The sequence below is a fragment of the Macrotis lagotis genome, chromosome 4 (assembly GCF_037893015.1).
Source record: "Macrotis lagotis isolate mMagLag1 chromosome 4, bilby.v1.9.chrom.fasta, whole genome shotgun sequence".
NCBI classification, from domain to species: domain Eukaryota; kingdom Metazoa; phylum Chordata; class Mammalia; order Peramelemorphia; family Peramelidae; genus Macrotis; species Macrotis lagotis.
This window is the reverse complement of record NC_133661.1, coordinates 61,625,346-61,645,039: the sequence shown is the minus strand read 5'-3', so window position 1 is coordinate 61,645,039 and position 19,694 is coordinate 61,625,346. Positions and strand designations below refer to the sequence as shown.

The 19,694-nt window shown below is 38.5% G+C and overlaps 2 protein-coding genes across 11 annotated transcripts in view; one reads left to right on the top strand and one right to left on the bottom strand.

Annotated features, from left to right (window-relative positions):
- Positions 1–1,069: 1,069 nt before the first annotated feature.
- TMEM254 (transmembrane protein 254) lies at positions 1,070–19,671 on the top strand. Of its 3 annotated transcripts, none has more exons than XM_074232963.1 (4): positions 1,070–1,294; positions 4,047–4,150; positions 4,366–4,425; positions 17,195–19,671. In XM_074232963.1, the coding sequence occupies exons 1-4, from the start codon at positions 1,205–1,207 to the stop codon at positions 17,358–17,360; spliced, it is 420 nt and encodes a 139-aa protein (XP_074089064.1). In that variant the 5' UTR covers positions 1,070–1,204; the 3' UTR covers positions 17,361–19,671. The 3 variants fall into 3 exon arrangements, with proteins under 3 accessions (XP_074089064.1, XP_074089066.1, XP_074089065.1); XM_074232965.1 differs by lacking the exon at positions 17,195–19,671 and adding an exon at positions 6,704–7,588; XM_074232964.1 differs by lacking the exons at positions 1,070–1,294; positions 17,195–19,671 and adding exons at positions 1,332–1,580; positions 6,704–7,588.
- The window catches only part of LOC141520960 (L-threonine ammonia-lyase-like), a 34,051-nt gene continuing 27,415 nt past the window's right edge, over positions 13,059–19,694 (bottom strand). For 2 of the 8 annotated variants that reach the window (XM_074232956.1, XM_074232955.1), the window contains exons 11-13: positions 16,630–16,797; positions 15,181–15,238; positions 13,059–13,457 (exon numbers count right to left, since the gene is read on the bottom strand). In XM_074232956.1, the coding sequence (XP_074089057.1) occupies positions 13,362–13,457; positions 15,181–15,238; positions 16,630–16,797 (322 nt within the window). In that variant the 3' untranslated portion in view covers positions 13,059–13,361. The remainder of the gene's footprint in view (positions 13,458–15,180; positions 15,239–16,629; positions 16,798–19,694) is intronic. The other 6 variants (XM_074232958.1, XM_074232957.1, XM_074232959.1 and 3 more) reach the window with 3 other exon arrangements.

The window sequence follows — 19,694 nt, the reverse complement described above, 5'->3', positions numbered from 1 at the left end:
TCAGGACTCAATGGCAAACACCTGGGATTCCCCCGCCACTGATTATCAAGTTGGTGCTTCCCCCAATTGGTGATGTTTTATCTTTCTTCTAATATATTGATAATTATATTAATCATTTTACTTATTATATTAGCATTGCTTTTCTGTCTCTGTTGTGCATTTAAGAAAGTATCTATTCCTTGTTTTTATATATGATTTTTGTTATCAAACATCTAAGCAAGTGTTTGGCATCTTGTTTTGTGGGTGCAAAATACCAAACTATTCTTAATCCTACACTGTTTCATGCTTTGTAACAAAAGGATGGTCTGGGTGCCCTCAGAGGTCTCTTCCAGTGCACACTCCTTAAATATATGAAAATAAAATAAAATAGTAGGTGTGATTGGTGAGTCAGTTAGTGATATGTGAAGGAGACCGGAGAACTGGGAAGGACTGGAAGAATGAAAAAGTTACTATTTGTAATCCACCCCTAAAACCATTGTCCAGTATTGATAGGTTTTCACGCTCGTAGAATTGTGCTTTGTCTATACCCACACATGAATATAGACATACAGTGTGTGAACACGCATGTTCATGTGCACTACATAGTACATCTATGTGAATATGTGTGCATACCGCATCCCCATACGTGTCTGCCTGCATGTACACATGGCCACCTGTGCATGTATATTCACAGTGCATTGATGTGCACGCATCACACAGTGCATTTATGAACATACTTGTATGCACTGCTTTTCTATAGGTGCATGCATGTATACACGAGCAACGGGGTGCATGTATGTACAGTGCATTCACGTGCATACATCAAATAGTGCACCATTAACACGCACGTGCATTTACGAACACGTTGCACACACTGCTTTCTATGAGTGCATGCGTGCATGCATGTACACAGTGCATCGATGCGCACGCATCAAACAGTGCACCGTCCACATGCGTGTGCATTCATGACCATGCTTGCACGCACGGCTTTTCTGTAAGTCGGGGCATGCACGCACACGCCGCGCTCCTCTAGGCGCATCATGTACAGTGCGCTTGCCTGCCTGCGTCACAGGACTGCGCGTGCGCGCGCGCTCTCGGGCGTGGCGCAGGCGCTGGGCGCGGTCTGAGCAGGCTCCACTCCCTCCCGACTTTCCCTAGGCTCCCGGCCCCGCCCCCGCGTCCACTTCTTTCCGGGTCCGGCACAGTCCAGCACGGTCCGGCCGTCATGGAGGCGGCGGGGGGCGGGGCAGCCTACTTCAGGAGGAGCCGACTCTGCTGGTGCGGCCTCATCCTGGGGAGCTTCGGCTACTACACGGTGAGTGAGTACGCAGGAGTGCGGAAGTCCCCGTGAGGAGCGCGGAAGTCCCCGAGGGGGCGCATGCGCGTGCTGCCGCCGCCAGCCTGTGCGCACGCGCCCTTCACTCCAGGAACGGGTTAGTCCACTTTTCTTAGCTGGGGGGGCGGGAGCCGAGCACCGCGCTGACAAAGCCTTCAAGATGGAGGCGAAAAAAGAGCAAAGTTCGCAGCCGGCTGGCGTTTACTTCCGAAGGGGCCACCCGGCGGGCATGGCGATCACCGCCCTGGGTCTGGGATACTTCGCGGTAAGGCTTGATGAAATGGGAAAGGTTTGAGCGGCGCAGGCGCACTGCTTCCCTGCCGGTTGGTGCGCACGCGTGCGAGCATCTCTTTTTCCCGTTCCCCCCTTCCGTGCCCTCGTTGCCTTGGTTACGGAGTGTGGATGCAGGCGAGTGGTCGGCCTGGACCAGCCGCGCTCTGGGCGCGGAGGGAAAAGGACGACAGCCGAGGGGGCTGCTGCATGATCCTGAACAAGGCGCTTTTTCGATCTGGGGAAATCAATTTAATAAATCAATTTAATCAAATTTAATCAAATGTAACTGAACCTCAATTTCCCCAACTGATAAAATGGGAACAGTACGTGCAGTACTTGCTTAACAGGGTGGTTGTGAAGAAATCTGGTAGTCATCATTAAGCAACAAGGCTTAGGGAGGGCCTAGTAAAGGAAGATGCAAATGCTCTGGCCTTTTTTGGTGTGACTTTTTTTTTTTAACAATAGGGAAGGCAACCTTAAAATTTTGGGCAAACCATTATTGTGGAGGCACCTCTCTACCTGCCTGCTGAGCCCTTCCCACTCCCCCAGCCCCTTACCTTCTAGTAGTAGCCACAGATGTGACCTATTTGCTCCCTGCTCTCAAACGAGGTGGGCAGGTGGGCAGATTAGGGAGGCGAGACACCTACCAAGATTACTTTATAAGAGTATCCAGTGGCCAGGACAGGAGTTCAGAGTAGGACTGAATGGAGGAATGAAATCATCAGTCTTCTTTAAAAAAAAGTAACTGTCAGTTACTGTGCTAAAATATTGAGTTTACAAAAGCATAAGTGAAGCTAGTCCCTATTCTGAAGGAGCTTGCATGTTAATAGGGGAAGATAAAACAGGATCCATCCAGGAGCAGGGGCAACACTGATTTATGCTTTCAGAACTGGAATGATGGGGCGGGCTAGGTGGCATAGTGGATAAGGCACCGGCCTTGAAGTCAGGAGTACCTGGGTTCAAATCTGGCCTCAGACACTTAATAATTACCTAGCTGTGTGGCCTTGGGCAAGCCACTTAACCCCATCTGCCTTGCAAAAACCTAAAAAAAAAACAAACTGGAATGACAGTGGTATGGGACAAGTTTATTCCAAAGTCCATAAGAACATCTAGAGATAAAGCAAAGACTGTAGCAGATATATAGTGGCCCACACAGGAGGCAGAGTAGGGGGGAAATTGTTTGAAAGATCTTCATAGAAGAGGGAGTCTTAACCCAAGCCATAAGGGATGAATGGGATCTGGAGAGAGCAGGATTTTGCAGGAAAGGGGGATGGAGCAACCAAAAGACACAAGAAACATCATAGGTGGGATTGTTAAAAGGGAAAAAGGTTATAAGACTCAGAAAGTAGATATGCTCTGAATGCTATGCTAAGGACTTTAGACAACATAATTACTGGAACTGGGGTATAAAAATGTTTTTGTCATATATTTTTGCGCTATTTTTAGTATTAAATGGAATGAAAATTTATGTGTCAAGGTAGAATAGGGAGGTAGGACTAATTAGAATTTCATGTTAGTACAGGGTAGTATTTGTGGATGCTCTCACTTCCTTTTACCATAATTTGGGAATGCTCTGTGGAATTTCAGAAGTTATTAGAATAAAGAGAAGCAGTGTGGAAGACTTAGAAGAGGAGAGGGGTATTTTCTTTAAGTCAAGAACTAAATTGGAGACTGAAAGAAAGCCACAGCAAAGTGAGGTCCAGAACTAGCAACAATCTTAAGTACAGGAGCCAGATGCTTGAAATCATATAAATGAGACAGTTAAAACATTAAGTTGTAACTCATTCAATTCAACAAACCTGAGTTCCTATTGTATTTAGGACACTACTAGATTCTGAGGGATATGTACAATTTAGATAAGACCTATTGGGTTCAGCCCTCATAATCTACATAACATACCTGTGTGAGCATAGTTATCTTGTGAAAGTACACTGTTATCTTGATAGTGCACCAGAGAAATAGAAAAACAAATTTCTTAGTGAAGCTTGAGGGGGGCAAAGGTGATTATAGGTGGGAACCACTGGAAGGTTTCATGGACGCAATAGCCTTTGTAATATGAAAGTCAAGATCTCCTTCAGAAAGAAATTTGCCCAAGTTAGCAACTACACTTCTGTTGGGTTATTTAGTTGCAGCAGATTTAATAGTTTTGGTCTAGCTTATCATTTTCAAGTGTCTACTTTTCCATGGGTATCTAGAATTCAAACCATATTCATAATGTTCCCCTTTTGATATTTGGGACAAGTGAGCTGGGGACAAATGAATTTTATTCATCATTTCTGTGGTGATCTGATGTGTGCTGGTAGAGCTCAGTTTGCTAACAGCCTTTCAAAATAAGAGATAAGGGGCAGTTTGTGCTTTGTAGAACCAGATCCTTTTACAGTCAGTCTCTTAAAAGGGAAGGTTTCCATAGCTATCAGGTCACCTCACATGTATTCTATTCCTTTTCTGCCTCTTTCAGTGGGTAGTCTTCTGGCCTCAGAGCATCCCCTATCAGAAACTTGGCTCTCTCGGACTCTTTACTCGGTACTTGGTGGATAACCATCTTGAACTCATGTACTATGGGTAAGTGAGATCTGGAAAACAATAGACATTGGCCATGCAGTATTTTAGAGAGAGACTCACGAAGATCTGGAAGGCCTATATTGCCACTCTTCTGCATTTTAATCTCAGACCAACATCTATTTTCCAATTAGCTAGCATATTTCCTTTTTCATTTCTGTGATAATAATTCACTTATTCGAAATTGTTCATCTAAAATCATGACTGGCTTTCTGCAGGTACTGGGTTGCCTGGTTGATTCATGTGGGAGAAGCCATATATGCTTTGATACTGTGCAAGTAAGTGGTTAAGATTTTCTTTAATTCCAGCTTCCTAACTTCCTTTTCTTTAATTCATTGAAATTAGAAATCAACTAACTTAGGGGCAACTAGGTGATGCAGTGGATAGAGCACTGGTCCTGGAATCAGGAAAACCCAAGTTCAAATCTGTAATTACCTAGCTGTGTGATCTTGGGCAAATCACTTAACCCCATTGCCTTGTAAAAACTGAAGGAAAAAAAAGAAGAAGAAAAAGAAAGAAAAAAGAAATTAACTTAAAGTGAACCATTTTTAGGTGATTCAGGTAATTCTTCTGATGTAAAGAATAAAGGTGAGTGTTTTGAGGGCAAGTTAGAGTTCATTTAAAAAGATCATAGAATTTAGAGGTTATCTAGTCCAACCCACTCATTTTACCAATCAGGAAATTCAGACCCCAAAAGAGACATGTTTATACTTTTACCAAGTAGCAGAATGAGAATTTGAACCCAAGTATTCAACTTCAAATCATGTACACTTTTTTTTACACTCTCCTTGATTTCTTTTTAGTCAGGACCATGGGTAAAGAATGAAATGTTAAGTTCTTTTTCAAGATAATAGGGGGGTTTTTTGACAAATTTTGAAAAATAAAAAGATTTAATTTTTTTATATTAGCATTGGTATAGCACAAACTATTCATAGTCTGAAGTCGCTAAATTGCAATTCTGTTTTTTTCCTCTCTTTCCTCCTTCCTTTTTTCTCTTTTACTCATCTCTTCCTTCCCTTCTTTCCTCCTTCCCCCCTCTCATCTTTCTTTCTTCCTTTTTTTTTCCTGGTGAATCATCATCACCTCACATCATAAATTAAGTTTAGCCCATATGCTTCCCACAATTTTCAAGGCTATATATTGGGAAAAAAAAAAATTTAGCCATTTGAGAAATTAGAATTTTGGAGTCCAGATCTCTTATTTTGATTAAAATATGGAAGGAGAACAAGACACAGTATTTCTATATTCTTACAACTTCATGGTTACATCTGCAATAATGATAACTTGTGTAACTAGATTATCTGGTTATGAAAATCTCTTGAAATTATCAAATGGTTCAAGCAAGTAAGGACAAGTGGTGCTAGCAGATTTTGTAGATAAACTTGCCCAGATCATCACATATCACAGCATATTGATTTAAAAATATATCCTAAGCAAAATATAAGATTGTCAAAAATAATTTCAAAATGGTTTTTATCTAAATATTTTTTTCTATCTAAAATATAGTGAGAAAATGTTAAATTTAATCATTAAATCTCTGACTATAGAATAAATGTTGCCTTCATTTGGATCTTCATATTTGGGAAGGAATCCTAACTGTTGAATATTGAAGCCTATGTGTGTGTGTGTGTGTGTGTGTGTGTGTGTGTGTGTGTATACACACTTAGCCTTTAGAACAGTAATAGACAGGATTAAATGAGAGGGTGTGTAAAGTATTTTATAAGAATAACAAACCATGAAGGAAGGGGTAATATTGTACAGTAGGAAAATTAATCAAACATTAATTGTCTTTACTTGCTATTTAAATGACAATGACAAAAGTGAACTAATTCCTGACTGAGGTCCTTAAAGTATCCAGGAAATAGCATATACATGCATAAGTATATATACAAAGTAATGTAGATGTAACATTTTGCTAGTGGGGAAACCTGGGTTTTAATTGTGGTACTACTACTTTCTTCCTCTGTGACCATGTGACTGTGGTAAGTCACTTCATGTCTCAAAGCATCAGTTTTTCCTCATCAAAATGAGGGAGTTAGACCTGACTATTTCCATGGTCCCTTTAAGATTTAATTCTTATGATTTTATATATAAGTTATATGAAATGTAGCATGTAGTTCCATTTAGTATTTTAACTACAATGTAAAATCATTTTATGCCTTATTGGCAAGCCAAGAAAAATTAAAAGGCAAAATGATAGTCTAAATATTTTACATATTTTGACAGGACTTGGGGGAACTGTTCACATTTTATCAAATGGATCTTTTATATGAAAAGTATTTCCAAAATTAAATTAACAATAAGAAAGGAGGGAAATTATAAACTATGTAATTTTCATTAAATGAACAATTTTATCCAGAAGGAAACTGACCTGCATATGATGCTGTAAACCAGATTTGAACTTGTTTTTAGTTACTCAGGCATTATCAAGGGTTTCAGAGTTCAGGTCAAGAAAAATCTGTCTTTAGCTTGATTTTCTTCTACTTTTTACTCTCGATTAAGAACGTTGAAAATTGAAAATGACCGTTTGTCTATATTGTCTTTTTTTTCATGTAGTAAAAAAGGTATCACAAATGGTCGGGCTCGACTGCTATGGTTCCTGCAAACATTCCTCTTTGGGATCGCTTCTCTCTCCATCTTAATTGCCTATAAACCTTACCATCGCAAAAAAAAGTAGAGAAGAAATTGATGTTTTTGCACATTGTATCTTCATTACTACTTTGTTTTAAATCTTTTTTGAAAATTTAGTATTTGATTGTTTCAGAAAATGTCTATACTGTGAATAGGTTTGGTTCCTTTTCTTTAACCATAGAATTTTTCATTATTATATACAGTAATTGATGATTTTCATCATTCCTGAGCAGAGGCTGCCTGACTAGGTTTATTGAATTCTGTGTAACTCAAAAAACATTATTTATTATGTATTGTACAAGTCACAATATGAATTAAGTTATGTTTAGAGTTCTGGCTTAGAGATAGGAGAACCTGAGTTCAAATTCAGCCTCAGACACATGACACAAGTTGTATCACCCAGGGCAGATCACCTAAACCTGTTTGCCTAAATTTTCTCATCTGCAAATGAGCTGGAAAAGAAAATGGAAAATTGCTCTAGTATCTTTTTTCCAAGAAAACCCCAAATGGAGTCACAAAGAATGGGACCCAACTAACTGACTACATAATAATTCCCTTTAGGGTTTTTATAGTCTAGTAGAAGAGATGAGACACATACAAAAGTCAGTTAACACTTCTGGGCCTGCAGAATGAAGTGTTTATATAGGACGATAGCCTCTTTTTTTTTTAATGCTTAATTTCCATATACATAATATCCATATAACATTTTCATATATGATGTCAAACAGAAGGAGAGTTAACATATGTGAAATTGTGGATTATGTAGAGCTTTTTTTAAATGTGTAATAAATTTAATATATAATTTTGAAATGCTTGACTGTGATTCCTTACAGATTTCCTTCCTTTTTTTTAAAGATTCTATTTTGAGTTTTACAGTTTTTCCCCTAATCTTACTTCCCATTGTTTCCATGGTATACTCTGATCCAAATTGAATGTGATGAGAGAGAAATCATATCCTTGAGGAAGAAACATAAAGTATAAGAGATAGCAAGATCAAACAATAAAATATCATTTTTTTAAATAGTCCTTGGTCCACAGTTCTTTCTCTGAATACAGATGGTATTCTCCATTGCAGACAGCAGCAAATTGTCCCTGACTGTTGCACTGATGGAATGAGAGAGTCCATCAAGGTTGATTATTGCCCCCATGTTGCTGTTAGGGTATACAGTGTTTTTCTGGTTCTGCTCATCTCACTCAGCATCAATTCATGCAAATCCCTCCAGGCTTCCCTGAATTCCCATCCCTCCTGGTTTCTAATAGAACCAGATTTCCTTCTGTTCCCACTTTGGTGGCAGGGAAAGGCACCATAATCTTTTCTCCTTTCCACATTTTCTTCATCTTTATAAGAAAAATTCATTGTAAAGCCAAACAAATTCTTTTTACAGCCATGTCCAAAAATAAATATTCTGCGTGTTAGACCCATCACTTCTCTTAAGGGGTGGGGAGTATGCTTAATTAGCCATCTTCTGAAATCATAGCTAATCATTGTGTTGATGAAAGTTCTTAAGTCTTTCAAAGTTGCCTTTCCAATATTTTTGCTATTTTATAAATTGGGTTTTGCTCACCTCACTCTCTATTAGTTGATACAAGTATCCCTGGCAATCCCTGAAATCTTTACTTTCATGATTTCTTATGGTATAATTGCACCATTATATTCATATAATTTGTTCAGTCATTCACCGATTGATGGATACACCCATTAATTTCTATTTATTTGCCATTGCAAAAAGAAGTGCTTTAAACATACTTTGCTATATTGGTCCTTTTATTGAACCTATTCTTATTTTTTAGAGAATTGCTTTAAGGAATATGCCTAATAGTAAAATTTCTGGTTCAATAAATTTTGAAGCATAGTTGCAAATTGCTTTCCAAAATGGCAGGACCAATTCATAGCTCTATTAGCAATGCAGGAGTTCACTTGTCCCCCAATATTTGTCATTTGCCTCTGTATGTGTGTATTTGCTAGTCTAATAATTGTATACTAATTTTTTACAAGGCAATGGGGTTGACTCGCCCAAGGTCACACAGCCAGGTGTGTGAGGTCAGATTTGAGCTCATGTCCTTCTTCAGGGCCAGTGCCCTATTCACTGGGTCATCTAACTGCCCCTAGTCTGATAATTGTAAAGTAGAACCTCTGGATTATTTCATTTTAAGTTTATACACTTACAAGTGATTTTTGGAATTTTTATATGACTAGAGTTTTATAGTCTTATTATCTTCATTATATTAGATAGATAGATAGATAGATAGATCTCAAAATCCTTTCTTTAACATCCAAGCACTGAACAATGATCATCCAACTTTAACTTGGAGAACCTCCAATGTGGTCTAGCCCAATTCTTCTTGGGCAACTAACTTGACTCTTGGAGAGTTCTAATTGTTAGGAAATCTTTCCTTGCTTAGAAATAAAATCACTGTCTTTCCACTTGCCTTTGGTACATCCTCCCCATACTTTTTCAGGGCACTATCATTAATAGTCTTCATGCTTGGTGACATCTCTGACTCTTTTTCCTCCCTTAATCATTACCTCCAATCAGTAACCAATATATCTCCATAGTCTTTCTTTTCTTTCAGCTACCAAAAATCCTAATTTAGGCTCATCATTGAGCAAATCATCCATCCCCCTGCAAGACCTTTAATAGTTGCCCATAATCTTCAGAATAAAATATAAACATACTAGTCTGTCATTCAATGATCTGTTCCCTACTTCATTTTTTAGGCTTTATCACTCACTGTTTTCTCTTGGAATATTACATTCCAAGCCATCTAGAACTACTTTGTTTCCTAAAGTACTATCTTACTTTCCTGTCTTTGCTCAAAAGATAGCAGATATTTATCTAGAATTTTAATTAACAAAGTCTTCTGCATACATTATCTCCTTAGATCTTTGCCTTTTGAAAAATCTACCTTTCTTTACTCTTGCTGTCTTTTACTCTGAAGATCTCCCTGACTTCAAGGAAATAATTGTTTTCTCCCCTAAGCTTCTATATCACTTATATTGTATTATCTATTTGGATATACACACGCAAACATTTCCAAGTTTTAAAGTCATTTGTTCACAAGTCTTCTCTCTCCAACTAGATATCAAACTCCTTAAGACCAAGGATAATATAGCCAGCTAAAGAGAGTATTAAACTTGGTTTTTACTTCCAGTTCTATGTATTAAGCATTTCTCTGAAACTTAATTTCCTCATCTGTAAAATGAGATACTTGAACTAAAACAACAAAACAGCTAAACATAAAACTTGCCCCTTCTCAGGGTTATTATGAAGATATGACAATGAATGTAAAGTCCAATGTATGAATAAGCTATTGTACAACCTTGAACAACTTTTGCACAAAGTTGGTCCTCAAAGACATTCAAGGATTGAATGTGTATATTTTTGCCTTATACTTCACAACTCCAACTTTGACTCTCATTGTTCAGAATCCTTGGCTCTCTTTGCCTTGTAACTCAATGAGGGAAATGGGAAGCATATAATAAAACTGAACTGAATGGTTGTGGCCTAAATTAGAATTTCTGCTTTTGCTTAAAATACGGCATTATACATTATACAGGGGCAAACATACTGTTTTTGTTGTTGTGTTTTATATTTAATAAACGCTCTGATTTAAGCTGCCACTGATCAAGTCTGCTGATACCTTGTTTATGACTCTTGTCACTCAAAGGGCTCTATTTCCAAATCACAGTTATATTTACACATTCCTAATTATACTTTTTTAAATAAATATTATCTGTTTTAGAACATTACTTCAAATGTTGGATTGGTTTCCACTACTTTTCACTAGCATGGGAAACACAGAATATCAAATAGTTATAGTATAGGCTTCTCTGCAGTTTGGAAAAACTTTTTTTAAATAACTTTTTACAAAATCCCATTCTATCTATTAATTGTTACATTACTAGGGAAGGAAATATCAACTGAAAATGAATATTCTAATATTTGTAAAATTGTTACTTGTTCTGAAATTAATTCAAAAAATGAATAACTATTCCATCTTATCTCAATTCTGGTGTTAGTGTTCACTTTATAATATTTGTAACCATTCATAATATACCACTCAATAAAAATTTCCCTTGAAATTTTTTTGCTAATGAAATTTAACAGAATATATCAAGGAGAAGCTACCATTTGAAGAAAGCATAAGATCGTTGAGAATAATTTTGTTTGTACGCCCAAAGGGCAACAAAAATGAGCATACCCTTTGACCCAGCAATACCACTACTGGGTCTATACCCTTGAAGAGATCATGAAAAAGGGTAAATACATCACTTGTACAAAAATATTTATAGCAGCCCTGTTTGTGGTGGCAAAGAACTGGAAATCAAGTAAATGTCCTTCAATTGGGGAATGGTTTATCACACTGTGGTATATGTATGTCATGGAACACTATTGTTCTATTAGAAACCAGGAGGGATGGGAATTCAGGGAAGCATGGAGGGATTTGCATGAACTGATGCTGAGATGAGCAGAACCAGAAAAACACTGTACACCCTAACAGCAACATGGGGGTGATGTTCAAACTTGAAGGACTTGCTCATTCCATCAGTGCAACAATCAGAAACAATTTGGGGCTGTCTGCAAAGGAGAGTGCCATCTGTATGCAGATAAAGAGCTGTGGAGTTTGAACAAAGTTCAAGGACTATTTCCTTTAATTTAGAAAAAAAACCATATCTTATTGTCAGATCTTATTATTTCTTAGACTTTTTGTCTCTTAAGGATATGATTTCTCTCTCATCACACTCAATTTGGATCAATGTACAACAGGGAAACAAAGTAAAGACTAACAGATTGCTTTCAGTGGGAGTGGGGGAGGGAAGTAAGATGGGGGAAAATTGTAAAACTCAAATAATATCTTTAATAAAAATAAATTTAAAAAAGAATAATTTTGATTCCCTTTCTATTAGCTGTTACAAATAGATTGTACAAGTTATCTAAACAAACTTACTGGAGTAGAGGATGGATAGAAAGTTTATGTTGCTTTTGATAGGAAAAATAATTGGCAAGCACAAAGCACCTGTAGGAAATGAGACATCTATAAGGATGGATTAATGAAATAGGTTACTGAGAAAAGGATTGACACATGCTAAGGCCTACTTGTCAAAGGGGATTGCCACCAATGACTCTCATCAGTGTCTTAATGAGTCTTTCTGTCTCTCTCTTTTCCTCTCAAACTGTTAACTGTCTCCTCTGGTTTTGCATTGCTCATAAGAGAACTGCCCTCTTATGTACTTAGATTATGGTGATCTATAGAAAAACTAGTCTTTCATTGAACCTAAGCAGGGAAATGTGATAGATGGTTTATTGGATTCCAATTCTATTTCAATCCATATCAATCAGTTTGATATGGTTGGTGGGGGTGGGGTTATTATAAGTTCTGATAGTTGGTCTCAGAGCAGTGTATTATAGATTGGAAATTCACTTGCTTAATCAAAGGAAGCTAAAACTCTTGTTTTTCTTTGTTATATACCAAACCCAGCAAGGTGGTGACTAAACTTACATAGAAAGCCCCCCAGGTATTTTTTTTTTTTGCCCCTCTATCTTTTCACATCCCTCTGTTGTCCAACATGAGCCATGAGCACCTGACCAATGAATGACTCTGGTTGCTGACCTGCTTTCTACAGGCCCATCTACTCATATAGATGTTTTGACATCTGTTTATCAACCCAGCCCATGGATTCATTGACTTGGTAGGACCTTCTGAAAGGTCAAGATAGATCTCTTAAGATAATTCTCACTAGTTTGCCAACTAATGAGATTCTTTATTTTCTGTAGACTCTCCTGGACAGTCCAGGACAAGGTTTATCCACTAATAAAACTCTTTTTTGGTTGTACTGTCTGTATATCAAGCTTTATAAAACTAAGGCCCTAGAAGAAGTGGGCATCTCAGATCATGAGGAAAATCTGAGATCCACTTCATTAGTGGAGACAATGAACCCTTAGTAAAGTACCATTATTTCAGACCTCTACCTTGGTGGTTTTTCTTTTTTTTTAAATTTTATTTATTTAAGGCAATGGGGTTAAGTGACTTGCCTAAGGTCACACAGCTAGGCATTTATTATGTGTCTGAGACCTGATTTGAACTCAGGTCCTCCTGACTCCAGGGCTAGTGCTCTATATCCACTGTGCCACCTAGCTGCCCTAGTGATTTTTCTTGAAGATCAGATAGAATTCCTATACAACTTAAAAGTCTTTCCTGACCTTACAACCTCATTCATTGATTCAATCGACAAACATTTAATAAGTTTCTATTATGGATCGAACACGATATTAGGTGATCCAGGAAACTAAATTTATTTATGCAAACTTAGTCCAATGTGATTTGAAATCTTAAATTTTATTATTTTTACAGATAAGGAACTTTAGACCCACAGAGAATATAATTCTGCTAGAATAGTCACAAGTGGTAAACAAAATTTCAAATCTAACACCTCTGACTCCAAATGGAGTGCTTTCACATTTCTACTTTCACAAACCTATCTCCCATTGTGGCCATTAAGGAAGGGCTTACAATCATAAGAGCTTCATTGAACAGATAAAATTGCTGCTGTAACTAGTGTTTGTGATATATCTCCCACTCATTACTGCATCCAGTCCAAGGATGGATAGTGTTCTAAGAGGACACTTTGAAGCTGTGTTACTTGTTGTTTGTCTCTAGTTTCAACAACACAGGTGACCTAGGATAGAAGAGAGGAGAGAAGTTTGTCATCGGAGTTCACAGACCCAACCATGGAGCCTATATGAACACCTTCGTGTACTTGAACACTTGGGTCAAGTTTCTTAATATCAGTCACTCCCATTAACCTTTTGTGTGTAGGCATTAAACACCTGAGTCTACCATCTGTGACAGAGCATTAGTCATTTTATAGAGAGGCAAACTGAGGTCCACCATGGTGACTTGCTTGAGGTCTTTCCAGGAGGGAGGAGTGGGAACCTAGCAATTCTTAAATATAACTGTTAGCCTATATTGCCCCTTACCTTTTCCCCCCTTCTCCTTTTATCTCTACAAGAAGTACTTATTTTCCTTTATTCCTCTGGTACTCCACACAACACAATGTATTATCTGAACATTTACTCTGATTTGATTTTGACACTGGTAGCTGCTGAAAGAGAGTAAAAGTGCAGGAGCCACATTTTGCCTGGTAGAATCATAATTTGGAGAGCCACTGCCACTCATTTTTAAGCTTTCATTGTTTTAATCAAAGCTGAACAATTTTCCTGGTTGGAGAAAAATATGATTAATCATGGGAATGGGCTAAGACCTGCATTCAAGTCCAAGCTCCAGCTACCTGTTGGCTGCAGAATGGAAATGAGGTTTGCCCTACTTCCCAATGTTGTTGTGAGGAAAGGCTGCCAATTTTAAAAAGCTATGAATCTAGAACTGGATAGAATTCCAGAGGCAGAAAGTTCAATTTCATTTTATAGAAGAGGGAACTCAGGAAAGAACTCTTCAAGTGACTTTTCCTAGAAATAAAATCAACTTGAAAATTGAGGTGAAAGGAAAAAATGCTCCTAACAAACTACTACTACTACTTCTTCTGATCATCTATCTCTTGTGAAAAAGAGACCTACTTGGGTCAATGTAGTATAGAGGAAAGAGCTTGTCCAAGGTGACCCACAGTTAGCCAATAGCATATCTTAGACTAGAACTCTGGACTTTTACAAAGTAGATGGCTATGGATTGGAGAATGGCCAAGCAGATATGATGAAATGCTACCAGATTAGCTCCTTAAAAAATTCAGAGAAGCTTGAGAAGAATTATGTGAATTGACCTAGAGTACTATTGCTCTACAAATAAGCAGAACCAGGAAAACAATATACTCAATGTTTACAATGTCAATGGAAACAACAGCAACAACAAATGAAAATTACTATTATGTAATTTAATTTAGATCTACAACAAATGATAAAATATACCTCTCCCTTCTTTGCAGAAGGTGGGTAAAGAACACTGGATGATTTGTCAGACTTGATTGATGTGTTTACTAGTATTATTTATTTTTCCCCTTCTTTTCTTTTTTTATTCTTTATTTCAAGGGCTCATTCCCTAAATAGGGAAGAGAGAATATATTTGAATACACACACATACATGTATATATATATATGCATATTTACACATGTGTGTACAAATACACAGGTGTATGTAGATATAGATATCCAAGTTATATTTGGAAGTAAAAATGTCAAAAACCAAAGATATGAAAATTGGTTAAACTCAAAAAAAAAGAAAAACCTAGGTCATCATTGCAATCCAAAGCAAGGATCTAGGAATAGCAGAATAGAATTTGGGATACAAAATGAATTTGGGGGTGTGATTTCTATCAGTTAATTGATATGATGGTCTGCTGGCAGAAACTATTCAAAAATCACCCATCTTTCAGGATGTCTACCTCCTCTTACCTTTGTCATGAAGAGCTTAGCAGTCACAAATCCATGTTCCTTCTGAATGTCCAACACCCTAAAAGATACACAGAATTACAAGAAATGTACTGGGGTGCCCCTTACCTCTCCTTAGTTGAATAGTTCCTGTTGACAAAATACATAAGGCAACACTAGTCTACAGTGCTATCTCACTCTTCTACTCTCAAACTGGGCATTGCCATTAAACAGCTCCTATTTCAAGTTGGTAGGACTTTTATTCAAAGGAACAAATTCCTGTCTTTCTTTGAACCTGATCTGCAAGGTGGGGAGCCAAAATAGAATTAGCAGGGCCAGAATGCCACTGAAACCCAGAGATGTTAAATGATTTGCCCAAAAATCACATAGTTGGTAGCAAGGAGGGCATGCCAGGAACATCTGTTTTTTAGATGCCTTTTGACTCCAAAGCCAGTGCTCTTTCCACTTCAACACATTATCTCTCTGATCCACCCATTCTATATTTCATTTTTAGAGGCTTGTAGCCATGTTTCCCATAGTCCATTAGCCAGAAATGTTTTCCAAGTTTCTCTTTTTTTTTTTAAAGCTCAAATTATGCATCACACTGTGAAAAGAGCATTGACTTTCCAGTCAATGAACTAGGGTTAAAATCCCGGTTCTGCTACTCTATGATCTCAGGCAATGCTCTTCCTTTCTCTGGGCTTTATCTAAAATTCAAGGAATTATATGACTCTTAAGATCTCCATCTGCAGATCTATAATTCTCTGAAATGGTTTCCCTTGTTCTCATCCTTCCTGTGCACGCTCCTCTTCATTCCTTCAAAATCCATGCCCAGAGCCCCAAAAGTCCAGTTTTTAAAGAAATTATAAAGAGTGACTAAAACTTTAAAATATGCTTCTAAGGAGTTCAACCCCCCCCCCCCCCCAATTTAGGGAGTGATAAAAGTCCTCATCTCTTCTAAGGAAAACTACCTCCTCCCAATTCAATCCTCCTAGATCCAGGATCCATCGACTTCCCTAGGCATTCAGAGACCACCCACAGACCTAGGAATATAAGTTCCTTGAGGGTAAGAAGTGGTTTAGACTGGTTTTAGCAACCTCTAACACAAAGCCCTGCAAAGAGAAAGTACTTTCTAAAGTCTAGGTTTAATTTAATTTAAAATGAATGAGAAGGTGATTCTAACTCCCTCAGGATACAATGGTTCCTTATTCCAAAAACTAAATGAATGACTTAAAAATCCAAGGAATTTCCCCCAAAAACTGAGTATTTCTTAGCCAGAGGAAGGGAAGCTATTCCTCCTAATTTGACTTTTCCCTGGACTTAATCTCCCCACCAGACCCCAAATCTCCCTCTCATTTCCCATCTACTTCTATCCTGCCTTGAATTCTCTCCTTCTTAAGAGAAGAACCCTATCCCCCGGGGCCCAGGTTTTGACTAGGTTACTCCATCATCTAGAGCAGCATCTGAAATTACCTTATTGTCTCTTGGTCCATGATCTCCAACAGTTTGGCAAGTTCCCCTGCAGTGTCATGCAACCAAACAGAGAACCTGCAGATCTGGCTATCCAGGGTCAGGGCCCTCTGGATGCATTGCTGGAGGAGGTTCAGGCTAAGGTTTCCACTGCTTAGGACCACAACCACTCTGCAAAGAGAGACAGCAAGAAGGAAAGCCCTTTAGGCTAGCTTTGGGCTCCTCTTTCTAAAAATGACCTTAAAAGACCATTATGATTTGATTCGGGCACTGCCCAATTGCCTAGAAGTGACTTATAGTCCATGATCGTTGTGCTAAACTCCAGAGACTCTGGTCTTCTTGACTCCAAGCCCAGCACACTCCTCACCACCCTACACTGCCTTTCTTGGTGGACATTGGTCATAATTTGGATAGGACCTCAAACTCAAGATTTTCTTTCATGTGGTTCCTTGGCTCCTTATCTCTCAAAACTCCCCTTTATATGTCAAACTGTACTACATATTTCATATATATATATATATATATATATTCCACATTTTTTCCACCCCATTCCCACCCTTTCTTCTAGGTTCAACTCTACAGTTCCAAGCCAACCTTTGAAGTCCAGCTCAAAAGTCATCTCATCCACGAAGCCTTTCCTGATTCTTTCCAGTCAAAAGCATTCCTTTATTCTCTTGGAATTCCTACAGCACTTGGTTTATACCTCTCTGATGACCATTATCACATTCTGCTAGATATTCTACAGTTGTGTGTGTGTGTGTGTGTGTGTGTGTGTGTGTGCACCTTATTCATCTCCCCTATTAGACTATAAATTCTAGGGTTTGTGTCTTCAAGAGCTTTGCTGTTGTTCAGGTTTCTTGGCAAAATGGTTTGCAGGAACTCAGGAACTGAGGCAAACAGGGTTAAGCGACTTACCCAGGGTCACACAGTTAGTAAGTGTTTGAAGCCAGATCAGTCTTCCCAACTCTAGGGGCCAGTTCTCTGTGCACCACAGCACCCTTAAGAGTCCAAACCCTTGGGGCGGCTAGGTGGCGCAGTGGATAGAGCCCTGGCCCTAGAGTCAGGAGGACCTGAGTTCAAATCCAACCTCAGACACTTAATAATGACCTAGCTGTGTGGCCTTGGGCAAGCCACTTAACTCCACTGCCTTGCAAAAAACTAAAAAAAAAAAAGTCCAAACCCTATAGTACATAGTAGAAGCTTAATAATGTTTATTGAATAATTGTTCTAATAAGAAACATCCTAGTAAGCATATTTATTCCTCCAACATTTAGAACAAGTTTGGGCTGATCTAAGCACTTAAAAATGAACTGTTCCTAAATCAGCCTTCAGATTCTCACTGAGCCAAGTTCATCCAATTCTGAAATAGTTCTAGACCACCCCTTGTTGGCAGAGTTTGACTCCAAGTGCAAGATGACTTCTCTCTATATCAAGTCATCAGTCTTCAAGGATGGGTCCTTTCACAGTGGTCTGTTTTTCATTGAATGTCACTCTTCCCCCCAACCCGCACCCCCAATATCCTCGTGGAATGCAGGCTGTGAACTTGCCAGCAAAGTTAGCTTTCACACGACCTATTTGTCTGCTGGCTGAAAGAGAGTCATCTCTATGCTAGGGTCTCTCAGACTGGGAAATGAATAGATTTCCCAAAACATCTGTGAAACAGGCCCTTTCTCAGTAAACAAAGTGGAGATTCTCTATGTCAGCCATGGCTTTTTCATCAAAACTCTCCTGCCTCGAAATCTGAGTTTGAAGTCAAAGGACCTGGGTTGGAATCCTGATTTCACCACTTGCCAAGGTGTGATCTTGAGCAAATCTTTTCTTTCACTGCTCACACTATCCAAAGGTAAGCTTTAGTACAATTATAAAAGTAGCAATTTTTTCCTTCATTTTTTCTGTTTTTCCCTCTTTTTCAGTTTCCCTCTGGACCACCTATCTCCCAATCTAGGGATCACTCCCATTAAGTAAGAGAGTCTCATTTGGTAGTCAAATCTATTGAGGTGCTAGAGACTGGAAATGCTATCTTTTCTAGAGATTTTATTAAGGAGATGAAGGGATGGAGCAATAGCTCATCCAAAAGAATATTAGTTAGCATTCATATTGTGCTTTAAGGTTTGCAAAGCACTTTACTTATCTCATTTGATCATCTCAATTTTACACACATGGAAACTGAGGCTAGGAGAGATGATGTGACTTGTCCAGGGTCATCCAGGTAATAAGTAGCTGAGGCAAGATTTTCATTTAGGTCATCTTGACTGCAAGTGCATCTCTCTGGCTATTGTACAACATAGCTGCCTCCTATCTCTAATGGAGAGATTTCAGGCAATATTGGGTCTAAAGAAGGAAGAAATATTTTCAAGGAAAACCTTTTGGGAATACCTTAAATAGCATCTTGTGCCTGGCCACTTTGATATGCCTACTAAAAGACTCTGAATTGGATTTCTCAATAATTTTGAGGGTCTTGTTTAATCTCCTGTGTTCAGATTCTTGCCTCAAATGTAAAATATCAACACTTTATAATCTCCTTTTCTAAGAGAATTGGAGTAAAACAGACTTTAGTCATACTAGCCAGGGGCTTGACCTTGGAAATCAGCTTGTCTTCACAAGCTCTCTTCCCTGCTCATTTACATGCAGTGAATAAAAGGCAATGGGTGCAGAAGCCTACATAAGTCATACAGTCATAGGTGGTAATGGAAACAAAGGAGGCTCAAGTAATTGAGGCTGGTCATGTGTGGTAGAGCTCTAAATCCAGGAACCAGCCAATCAGGTTAGGGGAATGAGAGCCTCGAACCAAGGGCTGGAGAGTAGCAAAGGTTTGTAAGCCTGAAGCAAGGAAGAGTCATCTGGCCCAGTTCTGAGAAAGAACCCATTTCCTGCAAAGCTGAATCTTTTTCCTGTGGCTCATCTTTGCCCTAGATTCTCTTAAAAGGAATTTCTCATTTCATAAGAGGTTCCACCAAAGAGATCATAGATCCATAAAAGTTTCAAAGTTCACAGTATTTGTTTAGAGAATGAGAGAGAGAGAGAGAGAGAGAGAGAGAGAGAGAGAGAGAGAGAAGAGGAAACGGAGA

Bases quoted from the DNA above. Each gene is read 5' to 3' on its own strand.
- TMEM254 (XM_074232963.1), top strand. From the start codon at position 1,205: ATGGAGGCGGCGGGGGGCGGGGCAGCCTACTTCAGGAGGAGCCGACTC. The intron at 1,295-4,046 runs GTGAGTGAGTAC...TGCCTCTTTCAG, and splicing joins GGAGCTTCGGCTACTACACG to TGGGTAGTCTTCTGGCCTCA. The intron at 4,151-4,365 runs GTAAGTGAGATC...GGCTTTCTGCAG, and splicing joins CTTGAACTCATGTACTATGG to GTACTGGGTTGCCTGGTTGA.